Below are 20,439 nucleotides of genomic sequence, written 5' to 3' on the forward strand. Positions count from 1 at the left end.
TTCTCCCAATCACCTCAGCAAACAGGAAGAAGAGGTCAGTGGGAATCATGCCTCCCATGCCTGCTTATAGGAACCCCTCAGCTTGGTGCTTTGCCACCTGAGTTGCAGCCCTGTAGGTCTGTGCTTTTGGATTAAGCCTGTATGTGTGAGGCTGCCCTCTGCTGGCCGGATGCTTCACGTCTTTAGGCACTGAAAGAGGCTGTGCGTCTGGGAAAATAATACTGAAACATGGCACAGAAGGACAGACATTTCATCCTGAAGGCTTAAGTGACCGACAGAGCACGGCCTGAAGATGCTCAGCTAGCTGGGAAATGTGAAAGTGTGCTCTACCAGTCTGTGCTGTAGAGGACAGAGAGGTGTTAGCAGTCGGCACTATAAAAACACACAGGGAGGGGACCTTGGCAATATCAGAGCAAAGCATCAAGTGTGCAGAAAGGATATGTTTTCCAGGTAGGTGCTAGGAGAAAAATGTCAGTGCTATGTCCACAATAGATTACTTCTACATTAGGCTTAATTTCTGAGGATTTTAGCTCAAGTCCTCATGCCACTGACAAAACATGGAGACACAACTTAAAATGAGGTTGGGACGAAATGATCTCTGGAGGGAATCCACGCGGCTCCCTGACTTGTGTTTAGGTTTTGTAAGGTGGGTGATTGATTGTACAGAGTATTGACAGCTACCTGCACGTCAGGCATTTTAAGGTGGTAGATAAAGGATTGTTTGTAAAATGAGTGCATTCCCAGAATGAATTTCGCATGTAACAGTCGACCCAGTAGGTAACCAAAGGAATTATGGCAGAAAATAAGTCTGTAGGGCTTTTTGCAGGGCTTTTATTTATAAAACACCAAACTGAACTTTACTCTTTCCTGTGTTTTTAATTTTTAGTTTGAACAGTTTGAAAGCACCATTGGGTTCAAATTGCCAAACCACCGCGCTGCCAAGCGCCTCTGGAAAGTATGTGTGGAACACCATACATTTTTCAGGTATGGAGAGAATATTTAGGTTCCTTCCTAACAAAATTTTGAACTGTTTGTACTAGGGGGAAAAGTTGGAGAGGAAAACATGGTGGGTACTTTCTATTCCTGTAATCACAATGGTCACTGTTTCTCTTCTTTGTCCCTCTTATGGGGTAAGGGACATGGGTACATTCATGTCACTATACACATAGAGGTTAGAGACAACCTCGGGTATCTGTCCTCACCTCCCACTGTGTTTAAGACAAGCCCTGCTGTTCACTGCTGTCTACAGCAGGCTGGACTCCCCTGTCGGCACTCTCATCTCCCTGTAGACGTCTTTGTATCACAGAGTCCACCCTGCCCTGGTTTAAGTGGGCTCTGGGGACCTGAACTCAGGTTCTCATGCTGTGTGGCACACCACTTCATTTCTGTTCTGAGACACAGCCTCATTGTGTAGTCCAAGCTGTCCTGAGGTTCCCAATCCTCCTCCCTCAACCTCCTGAGAGCTGGGATTATAGGCCTATGCTTGAATACCCAGCTCACACTGAGCTCCTTGATAGAAATCCTAAAAGAAGAAATCTCAAGAAGTTTCCTTAATTTATTTTGTATTATCCACTCTTGACCTTTCTTTATTGTTGTGTGTTTTCATCATTTTATTTCATAATTTCAAGTATCATGTTCTCTCTCTCTCTCTCTCTCTCTCTCTCTCTCTCTCTCTCTCTCTCTGTGTGTGTGTGTGTGTGTGTGTGTGTGTGTGTGTGTGTTGGAAACAAGATCTCCCATAGCCCAGGTTGACCTTGAACTCAACTCACTGTGTAGTTAAGGATGACCTTGATGGGGGATGTCCTTCTGTATATATGTATATATGTTTCTCTTATTGGTTGATGAATAAAACAGTCTGGCCAGTGAGTCAGGAAGATAGGTGGGGCTAGGACAAGGAGAATTCTGGGAAAGGTAGGCAGAGAGCGCCTGCCCCCCCCCAAAAAAAAACAGTTGCCATGTAGACCACAAAAGAGTAGCATGTCCAGGCATTCTCCGGCAAGATAAAACCGCATGGAAATACTTAGATTAATAGAAATGGGTTAATAATTAAGACAGAGATAAGCACTAAGAAGCCCTAGTCATCAGCCAACATCTAACAACATGACCTTGAACTTCTGATCCTTCTCTGTGTCTCCTAAATGCAAGAATTACAGGTGTGTACCCAACTTAATATTTCTTTTTTTTCTTCTTTTTTTATTTGTAGTGCTAGGGATAGAACCCAAAGCATTCTACCACCAAGCTGGCTCCTCTGAACATCCCTCTCTCTTCTGCCTAGACCCCCATTTTGCTTCATCTTCTTACAACATCCCTAGTTAATATATATTGTGTTGATAATGTTTCCTATGAACTCAGATTCATTTAATCACACGTTTGTTGAACAGAAAGCAAAACAATCGGCTTTAAACACTACCTGAGTGTGAATTCATTTTCCTGCTGTTTGATTTAATGCCTTTAGACTATTGCTACCAGAAGCACCTCCAAAGAAATTCCTGACCTTGGGCTCCAAGTTCCGTTACAGTGGCAGAACTCAGGCGCAAACGAGAAGAGCCAGCGCATTGATAGACCGCCCAGCGCCTTACTTCGAACGCTCGTCCAGCAAACGTTACACCATGTCTCGAAGCTTGGATGGAGGTAGGCACTACTCACCGGTTCTCCACCCCTCTCCAGCAGGGCACGTGAAACCACTGTGAGCTTTGTGTGAGCAGAGTTATCCACTTGGACTCTGAGAAATGACACCATGTGGATCTAAGCAGTTGAACGGCAAGTTTTGAACATTCTTGTCTCCAAAATCTATCTGTATCCAGTCCATTTTATTGTGAGTTCCTGCTGGAGTATTTCAGCACTTGGGGAATGAGGATCTTGTCTTTAACAGACGGACCTGGGGGAAGACATCTTCACTCCAAATACAGGACTCTCACATTCTAGAGTTCGGTTCTCTTCCAGGCAGGTCTTCAAGGATTAACAGGAAAAGGATTATAAGTTAAATACGTCTCTGAAAATTAGAAAGAATGCAGGTTATCAGTCAGTTTGTGACAGGTGGGAGAGAGCATCGCAGTGGTAAATGACCCTGTCTACTGTCAAGTCGAACACAGGCTGACCAGAGATGACCCAGCAACTCACTAAGGGAAGGGCATAATTCCGAGTTATCAGTAAGAGTGGCTTTGTCTACCGTGTGTGGTGTCCTTCACAGCAGAAGCTGTGTTTATCCTCCAGAGTGTGCCAGCAATGGTGACACTTAGGACCTGGTTGTGGGCAGGGCTCTGGTACCTAATTCAGCACATGGCCATGGCTTGGCTGATTCATGGAAGACTCATCCTGGCTGAGTAAAGAATTAGACATTTCTGAAAGGTCCCCACAATTTTAATAGGTAAGCCTAAATGAAAAGGGAAAATTAGATTGCTGGGGCCCTCTTTGCCCATCTGTATTTTTCTGCTGCCCCTCGCAGGTCCTCAGCTCCCCTCAACCCATTCCCCACATTCCCTGGTAAGAAGCAGCCACGCTCGTCACGCTCGCACTGTGAATGCGGGGTCATATATATTGCTACTGGTGTAGAAGCAACACTCATCTAGATACATGGGAAAACACATTCATAAGCCCAGGCTCCGTGGCCCTCCGTTTTAGTCATGTAAAAAGAAAATGGACATAAGACCACCTTCAACAGGATTGTTAGGAAGAGTAAAGAGGATGTTTGGGAAAGCATTCTTGGTGTTGATGTAATTGTCACTGTAATTATTGGGGTAATCCTCAGAGGCTTTGTAGGCTGGCCACATTTATTACAAACAGACTTCATATTTAAAGGTTCTGACTCTACAGTCAGCCAAATGTAGATGGAAAATGTGGGTGAGGTAGGCCCAGGACCCCAGGTTCAGTTCTGTCCCCAGCTGACAGATAATCAGATAATGATAGACAGGTATACAGATAACCGACAGGTAACTACAATGCTTACAGTGCTTCTTCCATACTGAATACACAAAGACTGTTTTATCATTCTCTGAACAGTACAATGTGATAACTAGTTACATATTATTTACATAGGTATTAAAAACAGTAGAGATAGGTGTGCACAGATTGTATGTAGAAAGTATGTCATGCTCTGTAAGGGACTCGAGCATCTCCAGATTAAATATTCAGAGAAGTGCCGGGACGATCCACAATAGAGGCCAAGAGAGAATGCTGCTGTTCTACATCTTTCTATATTTCTAGACCCAAGACCAATTGCAGTTGATTTAAGACATGAAGACCTCCCTGTTAATGCCAAAGCCTTTCTTTCTGCTCTTTAGAAACTGTCTGCTAACAATCTGTATGTTCTCTAAGTCAATATTTGAGGAAGTTATGTACAATCTCGTGCCTTTCTTTCCGCTGAATACCACCTACTTTGTTCAATGGCGTGCACCCGGGGAATACAATCGCTGTCAGTGTTGTTTTCCTCATGGTCTTTGTGTGAAAATGGCTGTTGAGAAAACAGAAGACAATTGTGAAATCAATGTACTAATATCATGCTGTCTCTTCCTTTCTGCCCAAAAGTGATGTTAGTATGTGTTGTCTCACTCTTTGTTGCCCTGCCAATTCTAGTACATTTTCCACTGCGGAGCCGGCTGCCGTGTCTGCATGTTGGAACATTAAACTGCTTTTTGACAAGGCAGCATCCTGTATATAACAGTATAACTGGCTGAAAAAAAAAAGTATCTCATGAGCTTTCCATCACCACAAAGAGGCAGAGAATATCTTAGTGAAGGATTTCATTTAGAATCCTTTTGTTTTGTTTTCATTTTGTTGGTGTCTTAAGGTACCTAAAATATTAATTCAGGTCATATCTTTGTCTGTGATCAACTGTGAGGTATTTGAAAAGACATATTTACAAATTTTAGCATGTTTTTATGATACCTAAGCCCTAAAAGAATGACTAGAAAAATTTAAAATCTATCTGAATGAAGCACTAGACTGAATGAAGACACCATTCTTTCACTAAGATACCAGCTGCAATAGGGGCTGAACCTCACGTCTCTGTGCTCACATGGTCTGCTTCTTCCTGGGTCAAGTGGGATGCAGGGCTGCACCTCACTTCTCTGTGCTCACATGGTCTGCCTCTGCATGGGTTTTGCTTGCTAGCAACATTTGTCTTGTTTTCCCCAAATAGTAGAGAAGAGAATGAATGTATGTACATATCCTCGTGGCAGTCTGTTCCAAATGCAATGGAAACTAAAACACTTCCTTACATCAGTTGAGAGGAATGCCCTTCCAAAATTTTATAATCTCTGCCAAAATTATTAAATTTTGTTACAACGCTTTGAGCTTTTTCAACACTGGAAAACAGTAGAAGTAATTCCATTGCCCCTTCAGTGGGTGGCCCTTGCATGGATATGCTCAAAGTTAAGTGGTTAGAGGATTTGCTGCAAATACTGCTGGGAATTCTTGAGCTTAGTATGAATCTGGTTTGAGTTCCCAGCCAGTGATCTTGGGGACAAAACCAACCTCCCTTCCTTCAGCTCCTCCCCACCCTCACCAGAGATATGGGAATGCTAAGCATTATCCTAGGGTCAAGACATGGACATTTAAATCATTTTAAAGCACCGGTCCAGGCAACGCAGAGAGACACTGCTTGGATAAAAGTCCCTGCAGCTCTCCTGCTCCTTATGCAAACCAGCCTGATGTTTTTACACTGGTGTTTTCCTCCTAGTAAAGGTGCAGTGTGGCTTTGTCGTTCTGTCTTCTGACTCAACTGTTTGGGATTTTATTTCCCCAACTGTATCTGCTTTTAGCATCAGTGAATGAAACCCATGAAATGTACATGAAGGACTCTATGTCTGCTGCAGAGGTTGGCACAGGCCAGTACGCCACAACAAAGGGCATCTCTCAGACCAACTTGATCACCAGTGTGACTCCAGAGAAAAAGGCCGAAGAGGAGCATGGTGAGGAGGAGGACAGAAGGAGGAAGGCCGAGGAAGCCACCCCTGTCACAGCCCTCCGGCACGAGGGAAAGGTACAACTCCCGGCTGGCTGCCTCCTAGAGCTGCCCTTGCCCTTACTAACGGCTCAGTGGTTTTGAGAAGGTAGACCAGGGGTGTGAAGGTGGAGGGGGCGTCCCAACTCCCACACTGGTCATGTTCATGTGGGGTTTTACATTATTATTATTATTATTATTATTATTATTATTATTATTATTAATTTCAGCATATTCTCTTAAAGCTGTTTTCTTAACTTTTGGGGAAATTTTTAACGAGGAATGTGTTTTATAAGACTTTCAACAGCTGTTCTGGATGGATCTCTTTTTAAAAAAATACTTTAGATGGTACAGTACTTTTTTTTTTTCCTGATTGGACTTCACATTTTACAACTGTCACCAAAGCTATTGTCCATTTCTGGCCCCATTCTCCTGCCCAGTATGGTATGTTTTCTTAGCCATTTTCCTGATGACATGTACACCGAGTAAGTGACCATAACCCGTGTGTTTATGTCTAATCTCTTAGTCTTCTAACTATAATCTGCAAAGAAGTGACCTGCTGCAATGAAAGAGAAAAGTGAATTTGACATAACAGCGGATTGTCATTCATTGCACTTCATGATGTTACTTCCCCAAAATTAGATTCCTCAAGTATTAGTTTCAGATTGATTTCCCGTGATCCGACATTATAGCAGGTCACACAGGGGACATTGGCATTGAAACCTCTTAGCCTATGGGTTATCCCAAAATTCGAGTTCGTTTGGTTCCCTGGTGCTTTGTTGCATAGAAATATTCTTGAAAAGCAATGCCTGGGGCTGCACAGGGCTTCTTCCCATATCAGTTCAACCAGCCTCCTAAGCAGGTAGTTAGTTCATCACATGAACGATGTCGACTTCTATTTCTGAGAATGTGGCTTAGCGATAAGGGGCTGACCTAGCGTGTGTGGACCTTTGGTTTAATATCCAACACCTCAGAAACCTAAACTGAACAAATAAGCATTTTCTCTAGTAGATGAAAATAATCCAAATCTCCCAGTCTATCATTCTGCTGCTTTTCCTTTTAGGGACAGGCTCTTTATTTTCCAAACACACACACACACACACACACACACACACACACAAAAAAAAAAAAAAAAAAAAAAAAAAAAAAAAAAACAGCAGAGTCAGAAATGATGGCCAGGCCTTTGCAACTTCTGCTGTCCAAATGTGCTTTGTTCTAAATTTGGCTGTTATAATTCTCCTCATCACTTATACCAACGTCAGATCTCATAACTGGGGCATGGGTGAGGGGGATAATCCACCTGGAATGCAAACATTGGTTTTTTCCAATTTTCCTGAAATTATCAGTGCCTGCAAATGATTCTCGTGGCTGTGAAACTACACTTGAGTGGCAGGCAAAAAGGAAGGATTTTTATGCTTGCTCCCAAAGTAGGTCCAGGTTTTCTCCTTTTGTTTTGTTTCTGAGAGACCATCCTGTGACCTTGACATGTAGGAAGAAGCAGCTCTGCTCCATCTTACTCTGTGCCATGGCTGTCCTGGGGAAACAGAAGGACGCAGAAAGCTACCTTAGTAACCCCAGTCTCCAGGAAGGTGGCATTTCAGCAGAGCCTTCTGGAAGGCTGTAACTGAGTGCTGGCAGGTGCTGGCTGTCTTTATTTCCCCACTGCAAAGCTGACTTTCCAAAAGCACTCTAATACACGGCTCAGGAAAGAGTATCAAATCTTACTCTTTTCCATCTTCAAAAGCTACATAGAGGCTGCTTATTTTTGAACCAAAATGAACATGCACCGTTGGCAATAATGTTTAAGAGACTGTTTGCCAGGCTGCCTGGAGAGGGGTGTGTTCCTGTGACTGATGACCAGGGCAGTGTCTCACTCACTGCCTAGGGAGGGCGGCCTTCGTGAAGGGGCCAATTGTAACATCTGCATTGTTCTTAGCTGAATGAGAATTGTGCAGATTCCTGTTTAGGGGGATACAATGTTTAGTGTCAAGTGTTGAGCATCCGAGAATCACTCCAAAGGCTGACATATCCTGATACACAATCTGGGCATTGTCTCCATCCGTCTCTCATGCCTAAGATGTGATTTTATTTGTGCATTTTCTCCCCCTTTGTTGCTATATTTATCACTTCTCTCCAAGTCAGGATTGGATAGCCACCACCAAGCAGGCTGAGTAATTTTCATGATCTCAAGCTGCTAGGTAACACACACACACACACACACACACACACACACACACACACACACACACACGGCAAGGGGAGCAGCTGAAGAAGGCTATGTCAAGCTCCACATTCCCTGGCCTTGAACTTATTGTGGATATGAGCCCCAATGCTTTGCCCCAGCCTGCTTAGGGACTCCTTGCTTCTGGCTTTGGCCACTAAGACTGCCAGGGTCCCAGAAAGTGACATCCATTCTCCAATCTCATAAAAGCAGGAGCTTATGGGAGCACTTTAGTGGGAATGCATGCATGTCATATCCTTTATGTTTAGAGAAATCGGTAGGCTAGGCTGAGAAATTGCATCTTTCCATTAAATGGAGACCCTATGTAGTACAAACCAAACACATAGAAACCATGTTTCGAGAAAACTGTTGTTTTTTTTTGTTTTTTTTTTTTGGTTTTGGTTTTGGTTTTGGTTTTTTGACACAGGGTTTCTCTGTAGCTTTGGAGCCTATCCTGGCACTCGCTCTGGAGGCCAGGCTGGCCTCGAACTCACAGAGATCCACCTGCCTCTGCCTCCCAAGTGCTGGGATTAAGGGCGTGCACCACCAACACCCGGCTTGAAAACTTTTTTTTTTTTTTGCTGGTCCACTTCCTTAAACCACTGATAGGAGCCGAAGTCCAGTTTAGCCACCTAGATAAAAAAAAAAAAAAAAAAAGAAAAAAGAAAACAAAATGGATGAATCAGAGGAGCCTCCATTCTCTGTGGGAGCCAGAGATCCTGGAGTGCACACTGCGGCTCCCCTCATCGGCATCTGTAACTGTTACTGCACATTTCAGACAGGAGACAGGAGTGGGGCCAGAAACTTCCCCATTAGGAAGCCTGTCTGTTTGGGGTGTAATTGGCTAGCCAAGGAAAGGAAGGTGACTGGAAATTATTCTTTAACTCAGTCAGACTTTGGATTGTGTTTCATTTTATTTTGAGTCCCGCTGAGGCTGCAGGGCCAGTGTGTTGCCTGGAGATCAGGAGGACGCTGTTGAAAGTCTCGGTTTTCATTTACTAGAGTTGTTCGCTCTTGGGCGTGTTTATGCGGGCCTCTTCACGGTGACCTCTGTTCTGACTTTTGACTTCTCAGCCTGTGTATGATGTTCTACTGGGGGAGCCTTAGTCCCCCTCATCGTGGCTGCCCAGCAGCAATGATGACTTCAAAAATCTTGTTTTACGATGCCCATGAGAAACTCTTGTTTTACGATTTTCTGCTGATGCCCGTGAGAAAGTTTAACTAATTGCACTTTTTCTTTTTGTCCTTTTGCATCCATGTTTACCGCTTCCTGTCTTTTCTCTGTCTCTTCCGCATCAGTCACCCGGGCATGGCGCCGCTGACTCATGTCCCTTGTCACCCCCATCAGCCCATCTTGATCCCGCATCTCCCACAGAGCTCCGCAGGAGGTGTAAGGAGAACGAAAGCCCCTTGGCAGCGTCCGTGCTGCCCAACGCTGAGCCAGCCTCGGCGTCTGACGGCCAGGGGAAGGCTTGCTTAGGGGACCAGGATGTGGCATTTAGTTACAGGCAGCAGACTGGCAAAGGAACCACGCTGTTTTCCTTCTCCTTGCAGCTCCCTGAGTCATTCCCCTCGCTCCTGGATGAGGACGGGTACCTCTCCTTTCCCAATCTGTCTGAAACCAACCTCCTACCCCAGAGCTGGCAGCAGTTCCTCCCCATCCGCTCGCCCTCACTCCTGCCCTGCTTCCTGTTCATTTTCTTCTTCCTGCTGTCTGCCTCCTTCTCTGTACCTTACGCCCTCACTCTCTCCTTCCCTCTGGCTCTGTGCCTCTGCTACCTGGAGCCCAAGGCGGCCTCCTTGAGCGCCTCCCTAGACAATGACCCGAGTGACAGTTCAGAGGAAGAGGTGTGTACCTCAGCATAGAGCACACTTTTCCCTGCGTGTTCCGTGCTTCAGTCCGAACCAGTGTTAGCTGGCTGCTGCCAGAGAGGTCCTACTTTCAGAGCCTCATTGACTGTCTGTGCCACTATGTTGAGGGTTTTTGTGTTGGGGAGTCCAAGCCAGGCCCCAGGGTTAGGCACAACACTGTGGACGGAGCAGTCTGTAGTCAACAGTAACCATTCTGCTATCCACTGAGTTCTGCATGGGATAAGGACTGGGCCAGAACTCAGTTTCACGTATCTCAATCACTATGGAAAGGCCGTGACTTCCTGGTCAGTTATCATCTAGTAAATTAAATCTCATATAATACACATAAATAGCTTGTGACTAAAACAAGACGCCAACACAAATGGAGTGACCAAGTGGTTCTGCTAAAGGTTAAGTATCATCACGTTCAAGTAGTTTTCCCAAATTGCCCCTGTTTCTCTCCCTGCCCCACCCTGCCCCAAGGATCCAAAGTGCTTCCAGGGTCCTGTTAGATATAACTTCTCATTGTTGACAGAAGAAATGCCTACAATGGTTTGTGGTACCCACATGACGTCACTCACTTGTACAGCCAGAAGTAGGACCAGAAAGAGCCACATGGACCACGCATGTAGTGCTGTGCCGTCCAGAAAATGTCAGGACTACATTTATTTGAGGGTTTCCCACCCCCTCTTATGCTGGCCATACTAGTATTCATATCAGACAGCAGTATAAGACCCGAATGTCTGTCCGCACATTTTCGTGTGGTACAGCCAGGTGTCTCTGGCCCTTGAGCAGGTATAAAGGGAGAGGAACCGAGTGCTCTGTCTCCCTCATCCCAGCCACTAGGTGAGCTGGCATAATTAGCAGCTTCCCCTCTTAATTGCAGTACAATTCCTGCAGCTCCACAGCCACGTGAACAGCCCAGAAGCCTCCCTTTGTAAGGACTTCAACCAGAGCACAGGGAAAAGAATAGAAGCTGACCCCCAGAGAGTCCCGTACCTCTCCCTCGGAGCCCCAAGCTTGCCTCTTCCTGCAAAGCAAGCACTTTATGTGACAGGAGACAAGCCCAGTCAAGGCAGCACTTTTTTTAAAAAGACAAGAAAAGAAAAGTCTACTCAGTTCTGGGCTCAGGTAGAAAGTCATAATTTGACCTGCCCCTGTTAGTGTGTGGAGCTGCTGACATGTGCTGGAACCTATATTTAGTGGTGTTATGCCTGTTTCTGAGCAGCAATGGTGGGGGAAATGAGAATGATCTCAAAGGTGCCTTACAGGGGAATCTAGGGTTTTCAGTTCAGTACCGCCTGAGAGCCCTTTGGGGTTCTTGGTGTGTGTGCATCAAGAGATGTCAGTGTTTCTGCCGCAGCAGATTTGAGGAACCATTTTAAATCTCAGGCTTTTAACACAAGTTTTTCAGAGTGACAGCATTATCAGAGGGTGTAGGACTAGAGCCTGCTGCATTCAGGACCGTTGGTAGCTTCCTAAAGAAACTTACTTTTGCTTTTAGCGGAGGAATAAGTCCCCATACTCAAAATCCCCTTCCCACACACCAAAAAGAAAAAAAAAAAAAAAAAAAAAAAAGCGATTCCAGCTTCTCTGAGTTCTGAATTGCCGTTGTTTGCGGTGCTAACCACACAGATCTTGTGCCTAATCCAGGGCTTACATCTCGTTGGAGTTGCATGGGAACTACCGTTAAACTTGGTCATGTCTGCATTACATCAGCAAAGCAAATCACAGCAGCCCCCGTCTTAAAGCTTCCCCCACCCCGATGACCTAAGTATCTGGGACTCAGACACTGAGTTAGCACTGCCCACTGCAGGAGTCCCCTCTCCAGCCTCCGTTAGCCGCTTATAGCGCTCCTGCAGCCAGGCTGTGGATTTGGCCATCTCTGTTCAGTGTTGAGTCTTAACCCCAGGTGTTAAGAGCCACACAATCCACTTCAACTTAAGCTAAAGAACTCATATTTGGCTCATCCCATTTCTTAAAATGCCATTTGCGTGCAAAGCTTATTTTATTCTATAGGCCTCAAGTACCCTGGCAACTCAGCTGGGCAAGTTCTCATCATGCAGTTCATCCCTGCCACTACTGTTTTGCAGAATCACTAATGACGGTGACCCGTTTTACTTCTCCCTTGTGTTGTATAGAGTCAGTCACTGCCTCTCTCAAAATCGAAACCCAGCACACAAGCACTTAATCATTTCAAACGATAAAGCAATTGGCCCAGCAATGTTTCTTCTCTGCTTTCAGAACGACTAAACAAGAGGCAGAATATCGAATCACCTTCCACAGAACACTACAATGAATTTAGCTTACCATAACGTAGGATGCAATTACATATGAATCCCTGAGTAATTTTTTATAATACAAAGAAAAGGGAGATTTATTCAAATATGTCAGAAGAATGAATCTACCAACTGATTCATCTTAGAATTGTGTAAAGATAGTATTATACAATTCATGACATGCTATTCTTTTGCAGTTCTGTGTAGTCACAGGTACATATAATATTACTGATAATATACAGTATAAATAACAGCTGTTATCAAAACTGCTTTATTCAATTACTATGTTTTTGTAAAGCAGGAATTGCAAGGAGTCAACAGATGAGTTTTTCTATAGGATCTGATCACATTGACCACTTCCTGGATCCTTTCTTCAGTCCTCCTGCCTCATTCCAGGCATGTGCCCTGCACCCAGGTTCTGAGAGAGTTTAGATACAACAACAACATTTGATGCCTAGGAAAATCAGAGTAATAACTAACGGTGTATTATATTTAAGTTATCATTGGCAACTTGTAGTTCTGTGTGGTAGAATTCCATAAAGCATTAAATAACCCTTATGCATATAGACACAGCTGTTATCTCCATTTTCCAGAAGAAATGCATGCAACCTTGCAAAGCAATGATTTGAGAATATTTAATCTGACATCAGACCCCTTACTCTTACCTACAGCTGAATTCTAATACTAAGATGTTGGAAAGTTCATGAAGTCAACTTTAGAATTATAAAGAGACTTCTTAAAGTAGGAAGAGAATTTCTTCAACCGCGTTATATATGTTTGGCACAGCTAATTAAGGTACCAAACATGGAAGCTGAAGAGATGGCTCAGTGGTTAAGAGCACTAACTGCTCTTTCAGAGGACCCGAGTTCAATTCCCAACATCCACATGGCTGCTCACAACTATCTGTAACTCCAGTCCCAGGGGATCTGACACCTTCACACCAAAGCACATAAAATAAAGTTAAATAAAATATAAAAAAAGAAGGATACCAAACATATGATTCTTATTTTCTTGAAGGCCTAAAACATCTGAAATTTATTCTGTCTTTTGTACTAATCCAAATCACCCTTCCCCTGGATGTCAATTGTTGAGGCCCTGGGATTATGATAGCCATGCCTTACTCCTAAAAGAATTAGTAGACACCTCCGCCACACTTTTTAAACTGAAGTGATCAGGTCATGAAAAAAATCTATTGAATTTTTTCCCTCCATTCTCAGGCACACCTGCCAAGTGTGCAATGCAACTGCTTTTTTTTTAAGTATATATAAAAACAAAGTTTGGGATAGTCCTGGACAGAGATAGATCAAGAGAGACAAGCAGCAGTCCTGGCTGCCATTGTGAACATCCCATTGTTGCAAGTAGAACCACAACTCTACAGCAAGCTCAGACGCTTGCTTTCAAAGTATTACCCACAAGGCTCTGGCTGAGAGAAATGTGCTAATAATTGATTGAAGTCTATGGATGAAAAGTCAGTTTGTATTGATGGTTCATCATCAATACGTAGTTTTTGTCTTAAACCATAAACCCCTCCAAACACATTAAAACACATAGACATGAAAAGTGACCCCTGAAATGAGCTCTTCTCATTCCCCCCCCAAAAAAAACCTAGTTCTGTCAAATGCTGTGCTTTGTTTGATTCGTCTCTAAGTAGATGTCTCTTTCTCTCTTTCTATTTTTTCAGTTATTATTATTACTGTCATCTGCAACATTTGAATGGTACTTTTGCAATGAGATGTTTAAATGCATACTTGACTATACCTCTTTATATTGGAGAGTGGGGCAAAGTGAACAACAGAGCTGTTACCCATTAGCGATCTATTTGAAAATCATGGTGCTTTTTTTCTGTATAAAATAGATGCCTGTGAATCACCAGTATGATTCTGTATGATCAGTATGCTCTGATCATTAATTGGTAATGCAGACAGCCTGGTGGTCATAGTTGGTGGAATGGTATAAATGAGGGGCTGAAAGTCCAGGGACTGTTATAGCAGCTATTAGCATAAACCTAAATTCATTCACTTCTCCAATGTGGCATTACTAGAGTAAAATATGTATAAGTGAACCTCCATTTGATTTGTGTTAAGCATTTTTAGGAGAGCTTTTAAGGGCACTGGTGGAAAAGGGGAGGGGGTGACAGATTGATGTCCTAAACTGTAAATGCAGACAGGTCAGGGTGGCCCACTGTGTGTGTGCCTCGGGTCTTGACCTCGGAGGGGCTCTGCCGAAGACCCCAAGCTCTGCCGCCTCTTTGCTTTGCTCATGCCCATACTCCGTGGGAAGGTTAGGATGCCACAGACCCCAGAGAAAGAACGTGAATGGCTCCAGCAGTGTGTGCCCTGTTTGACCAGATGGGTTTGTTTTCTATCCCTGCTTCCTCCTCGGATCTGATGGCCTCTGTGATCCACAGACTGACAGTGAACGGACAGACACCGCAGCTGATGGGGAAACCAGTGCCACTGAGGTGAGAATGAAGACATTTTTTTCTGGTGGGGTTTTATAAGAATTCTTCCTTTAGAATGCTGCAGCCTATACATCGTAACATTTTACAGTAGAAGATAATAGCACAACACCATTTTCCAGGTTCTCTTCAGCAGCAATAGCTAAGTGGACAGGTTGATCATTTTCTTTGCCAAACAAAACTGCACCTTGAATTATAAGAGATAGTTGTAAGTGGCCATAGGCTAGTACATCCAATAGATAACATGCAATTGTAAGCAGTCACAGACTAGTACATTCAGTAGATAACTAATGTGGGAAATTACCAATACGGAGTCAGGTAGAAATACAAGGGAATTTAATAGGGAAAAGCCTTACTTACAGAGCGACCTAGCCAGCCAGCAGGGCAGCAGTCTATACAGCAAGCCAAAGATGAAACTGAAAGCAGCCCACCCCATAAGCGTCCCTCCTCTATATCACCCTGACCATGCCCTCGCAGGCCAAACCCAATCTATAGTAGAATTGAGCAGCGATTCAACAATTCAATAATGCCTTAAATCTCTATAGCACTTTTTAAATTTGTTACATACCATTAAAGCAAGTGTGTACCCCTATGTAATCTTGTACACTGTGAAACCTACAAATGAAATAATGAGCTATGGCCCAACACATGTATAAGAATCAGCCTGTCACCAATACTGGGTTGTGTCCTGTTACCCTTGTGTACACATTCCCTTCCCTTCATGTCACTAGCATTACTGAATTATGGGATATGCAGAGAAAGCACCTTGGTCCCTGTACACTGATAGGAAATCTGAGCCCAGCTAAGACTGTCTGTCCATACAATTTCCCAACAATGGAAAACTGAGAAATATATATATGTGTGTATATATGTATATGTGTGTATGTATATATAAGTGTGTGTATGTATATGCATATATGTATATATGAGTGTGTGTATATTTATGTTTATAAGTGTGTGTATGTGTATATGTGTGTATGTGTATATGTGTATATGTGTGTATGTGTATGTATATATATGAGTGTGTATGTATGTGTATATATGTATATATATATGAGTGTGTGTATATGTATATTTATGTGTGTGTATGTATATGTATGTGTGTGTATGTGTGTATGTATATATGAGTGTGTGTATGTATGTATATATATGTATATATATGTATATGTGTATGTATATATGAGTGTGTGTATGTGTATATATGTATGTATATATATGAGTGTGTATGTATATATGTATATATACAAGTGTATGAGTGCTGGGAGGGGCTAGCCTGGGCTATAGAGCAAGACTGTCTCAACAAAACCAAACCAAAGCAAACATAAAATGCTAAGCTCTAGGTAGACCAGATGCTTTGCTTAGCTTGACCTTTACTTGACCTTTACTTGTTTAGCTTGATGCCTTTCTTGAGCATGCCTCATTCTCACCTCTAGTTTGCCTCTGGGTCTCACGAGGACCTGGGAAGACCAGGCACCCCTCAGAGAGGTGTGGTGAGAAACCCTTCACCATGCTGACCCGTGCATGGGGCTGTGGTCCACTTACCCAGTTACTGGTACTTGATATCAGGCCAAGAACAAGCTGGGCCCTTAAAACTGGAAAAGGAAGAACAATGAATGGGCTATGAGATATTTTTAATGGGTATCCTTTTAATTCAGAAAATTGCCCTGTTTGATTTTAAAGAAAGATCCAGTAGTGTTGTTGATAGTGGTAACTGATTTTGTTTACACTTCCTTTATCCTGTATCTCAATCTTCCCTCTAAGACTAGCCCCAGCACTGTAGAGGCCTCAACAACGAACTGAGGGCTGGAGAGAGGGCTCAGTGGCAGAGAGCACTGGCTGCTCGTCCACAGGACCCACAATGGCAGCTCATGGCCACCTCAGCTCAAATTACAGTTTCAGGGGATCCAACGCCCTGTTCTAGCCTCTGCGGGCACCAGGCACACAAGCGGGGCATAGCCCTATGTGCAGGCAAAACAGTCATACACAAAATGAAAAATAATGATAATTAAAAACAAAGTGTGTGAGTACAAGGCATTTGAGGTTCCACTTGTTTCAAACTGCAGGAGGCTACGTATTAAGCTCTTTGAGCTGCAGTTTTGTGGTCTACAAACTGGAAGTTACAAGGGCTGATATATAATCACAGTGAGGTCTTGCCTATGGAGGGACTGTCATTTTCCCATAATGATAGCCATTCTGGGGATCTGTGAACTGAGTCCCCAAATCCAGACTCCAAATTCTTTGCTAATGTTCTGTAAGGATGACCTGCCAATCCCCTGCTGCCCCTTCTCAAAGCTCATGCATCTGCCTCTTGAAATGCCAGACCACTGAGCAAAAACTCGCTTGCTGCTTTGTTCTTATGGCGTTTCGTCATGTGTGTGTGTGTGAGAGAGAGAGAGAGAGAGAGAGAGAGAGAGAGAGAGAGAGAGAGAGAGCTGCGCTTTGTGTCTAAGAAAGCACCGCGTCTGAGGGCACGAGTGCCGTTACGCTCACGCCCAGCGAGTGTGCAATAGTACTCACAGCCAGCGAGTGTGTATAGACCTTAGGTCTCTAACCGTAGAGTAAATCGCTTGGTAAGTCTTTATCTCCCACTCTTTCCTGACGCTGCCAGTCGGACCAGGAGGAAGATGCAGAGCTCAAGGCACAGGTAGAAAATAAAAGACACCCCAGACCAGTGTGTGATGCGTCATTGTTTGTGTGCCATGTTCAGACGACCGACGTTCTCCGCATGTTCCCTCCCAGTTACCATGCCGACGGCGTGTGGAGTGGCATTTCTTCCCTTGACTACTGTGTCCTTACCTTTCCCTCTCTTCTCCACTTTTTTCAGAATAGTCTGGTTAAGCGAATAAAGGGTGAAAATGTGTATGTCAAACATAGTAATCTTATGTTAGAGGTTGGTATTGGTATTGCAACAGTGCATGCTTGTGTGTGTTGTCCTCTTGCCATGCCACACCCGTGGACTCGAACCATGATGCATGAACTGTGTGCTCAACTGTTAGTGACCGGCAATGGTGACTTCTCAACTTAACTCTGAGTCCTTATTCTCTCCTACACATACGGCCCTTTTCCCATGTGTGTGTATGTGTGTGCATTTGTTTTGATCCTCTGGTTACATGTAATGTCACTCCTTAGAATGTGCCTTTAACTTTTTTTTTTTTTAATTTGTATGCTGTGAAAAACTAAATTATTTTTCTTTCTCTTCTTCTGGAAATCCTACATCTTCACTAGAGTGTTTGTAGTAGTGTCTTGAACCCTGATCCAAATCCAGTTTCCTTTTGACTACTAATGTGTTTGATACTTTAAAAAAAAAAAAAAAAAAAAAAGCGGGGTGGCCGGGCATAGGAAGTCACTGTGAAATGTTGACTGTTGGAATCTTCTTGCTCTGCCCGTAGGAGCTAGACAAAACCCAAGATGAACTGATGAAGCACCAGACCAACATCAGCGAGCTGAAAAGAACCTTCCTGGAAACCTCTACAGAAACGGCCTTAACAAATGAGTGGGAAAAGAGACTTTCCACGTCCCCTGTGCGACTGGCGGCCAGGCAGGAGGAGGCACCCATGATCGAGCCACTTGTACCTGAGGAGGTCAGTGTTTGGGCTAATCGTCTTCTGCACAGTGGTGTCACTGCCCCCACGGGGTCTGGGACTGGGAAGGGGGCGCTGCCAGACCTGGGGTGAGGTGTTTAATGCTCCCAGATGAACGGAGCAGGTGGACGAAGGGCGGGTCTCGGCGTCTGATGATGCTAAGAATGACCATGACCAAGCAAATAACAGGGAGATTCCAGTGCACATGGCCAGAGTCTTAACTTTAAAGTCAGGTTTATGCCTGGGAGCAGTTGATGATCTCATAGTGGATCGGTGCTGTCTGTCAACACACTTTCTTCTCCTGCTTTGAGAAATGCCCTTAGAAAACTCATTGATAATTGGAAAATGAGGCCTCATAAGATTGTCTGCTGTTTAAATGGGGGTCAGAAGTTGATGACATTTCAAATCAGATAAATACTCTGGCATATAATACTGGGCTTTTATGTAATTTAAGGGATTTTTTTAACCTTATTATACCTGGTTATTTTTAACTAATTCTAAATCAGTGTTGTTTGTTTGTTTTTAAATGGGAAAAGCAGATGACAAGGCATCCCTTTTTCAGTAAGACTCTTCCATATAAGGAAACTGACCTTAAAGTGACAGTGAGGGCTCAGCTCTGTCATTCCAGGGCCCCTACACTGTGGGTGTTGTGGCCATTTGATCACCCATCAGAGAGCACCCTGCTATCTCTCTCCTTCAGAATAAATCGTTTTGGGAATCATTTTGCATCTTTAGAGCGCTGTATTGATTAGCTTCCTTATCAAGAGCCTTTTTATTGTGAGATATTTGCCCAAGAAGCTGTGAGAGAATAGACATCAAAAACTCCAACTGTTGTGTGAGAGAAGCCTGTAGTATATATACAATACCGAAGTCCTGGCAAAGAAAATAAGAATCAAATTGCACCCATTGTTCACCATCCTTTGAAAGCTGTTTATCGAAAGTGCCAGCATCTCATTATCACTGCATTCACGACAGCCCAATCCCAGCTGAAAAGGGAAGAGTCGGATACCCATTTGAGCTACTTTGAAAAACGTTCTTTTTTAGGCAGAATGAATAAAAGTATTGTTACCCAAGTCTCCCTGCACCATTAAACACCAGCTCCACTCAAATCGCTTAAGTATCAGGAGACAAAATTTAACATTCAATGTGACTGAGTCATTACAGCCCTTGCATTATTAAGAATAGCACCTATCGACTAAGGAAGGGGCTCAGGGAATGAAGCGTTTGCTATGCAATCATAGGAGAGTTTAATGATTCCCCTGAAAGCCAGATGTGGTGGTGTGCCTCTGCAGCCCCAGCATACCTGCTGCCAAAAGAGGCAGAGACCAGGGAATCACCTAAGTTGGCACAGGCAGGACAAGAAATCCTGCCCCATGCATGGTAGAACACAAGAACTAAAACCCAAGGTTGTCCTCGGACCTCCAAGCACACACTGGAGCACATGTATGCCCTCACTCACACATGTACACACAAGTGCTGTATACACACACACACACACACACACACACACACACACACATTTTTTAATGTCACTTACCTATTATGATGTCATAAATTTTATTGTCATTTTCAAATCCAGACGATTTTATTTCTGTTACCTCTTTTGGAAACAACGTTTCGGCTCTAAAGATGTTAGAAGCTGGCTTAAGTTATAAAGTCACAAAACAAATAACCATTTAAGCAAAGCAAGGTTTAAAAACAAGAGCCCTGTACTGATGCTGAAGGAACTGGTAGATGATAGCCTTTTTTGAAAGAGAATTAGGGCACTAAGTGGTGTTAATAAGCATGAAGATGTTAAATGTCAAAACTGTAAGACTGGTAAGACATTTTACTCCTAAATCTTAGAGAATGGTGTTGAATCAATAATTGAAGGAGGTTGTACTTTGACCAGCCTGAAAGTTCCCTGGCTGGCTGTGCTGTCTCTGAGTCAGTGCAAACAATGGAGTCAGCCAAGATAACCAAATAAAAACATCCCTCTGTAGTTAAAGGGTAAGGCCACTTAGGTCCACAGACAGACTGCAGAGGGAGTGTGGCGGGCGGGTGGCGGCCCTCACATCTCTGCAGGAATTCCATGTGTCCTCACCATCATACACACATGAAATCTCAGG

At 43.7% G+C, this 20,439-nt stretch overlaps 1 protein-coding gene across 5 annotated transcripts in view; it reads left to right on the forward strand.

Annotated features, from left to right (window-relative positions):
- The window catches only part of Epb41l3 (erythrocyte membrane protein band 4.1 like 3), an 81,371-nt gene that overhangs the window by 50,632 nt on the left and 10,300 nt on the right, over positions 1-20,439 (forward strand). Inside the window, exons 9-15 of one of the 5 annotated variants that reach the window (XM_035439297.1) lie at positions 887-984; positions 2,456-2,631; positions 5,760-5,980; positions 9,462-10,010; positions 14,700-14,753; positions 17,359-17,394; positions 18,140-18,331. In XM_035439297.1, coding sequence (XP_035295188.1) covers positions 887-984; positions 2,456-2,631; positions 5,760-5,980; positions 9,462-10,010; positions 14,700-14,753; positions 17,359-17,394; positions 18,140-18,331 — 1,326 coding nt within the window. The remainder of the gene's footprint in view (positions 1-886; positions 985-2,455; positions 2,632-5,759; positions 5,981-9,461; positions 10,011-14,699; positions 14,754-17,358; positions 17,395-18,139; positions 18,332-20,439) is intronic. The other 4 variants (XM_035439298.1, XM_035439299.1, XM_035439300.1 and 1 more) reach the window with 4 other exon arrangements.

The sequence above is a fragment of the Cricetulus griseus genome, chromosome 2 (genome assembly GCF_003668045.3).
Source record: "Cricetulus griseus strain 17A/GY chromosome 2, alternate assembly CriGri-PICRH-1.0, whole genome shotgun sequence".
Lineage (NCBI taxonomy): Eukaryota > Metazoa > Chordata > Mammalia > Rodentia > Cricetidae > Cricetulus > Cricetulus griseus.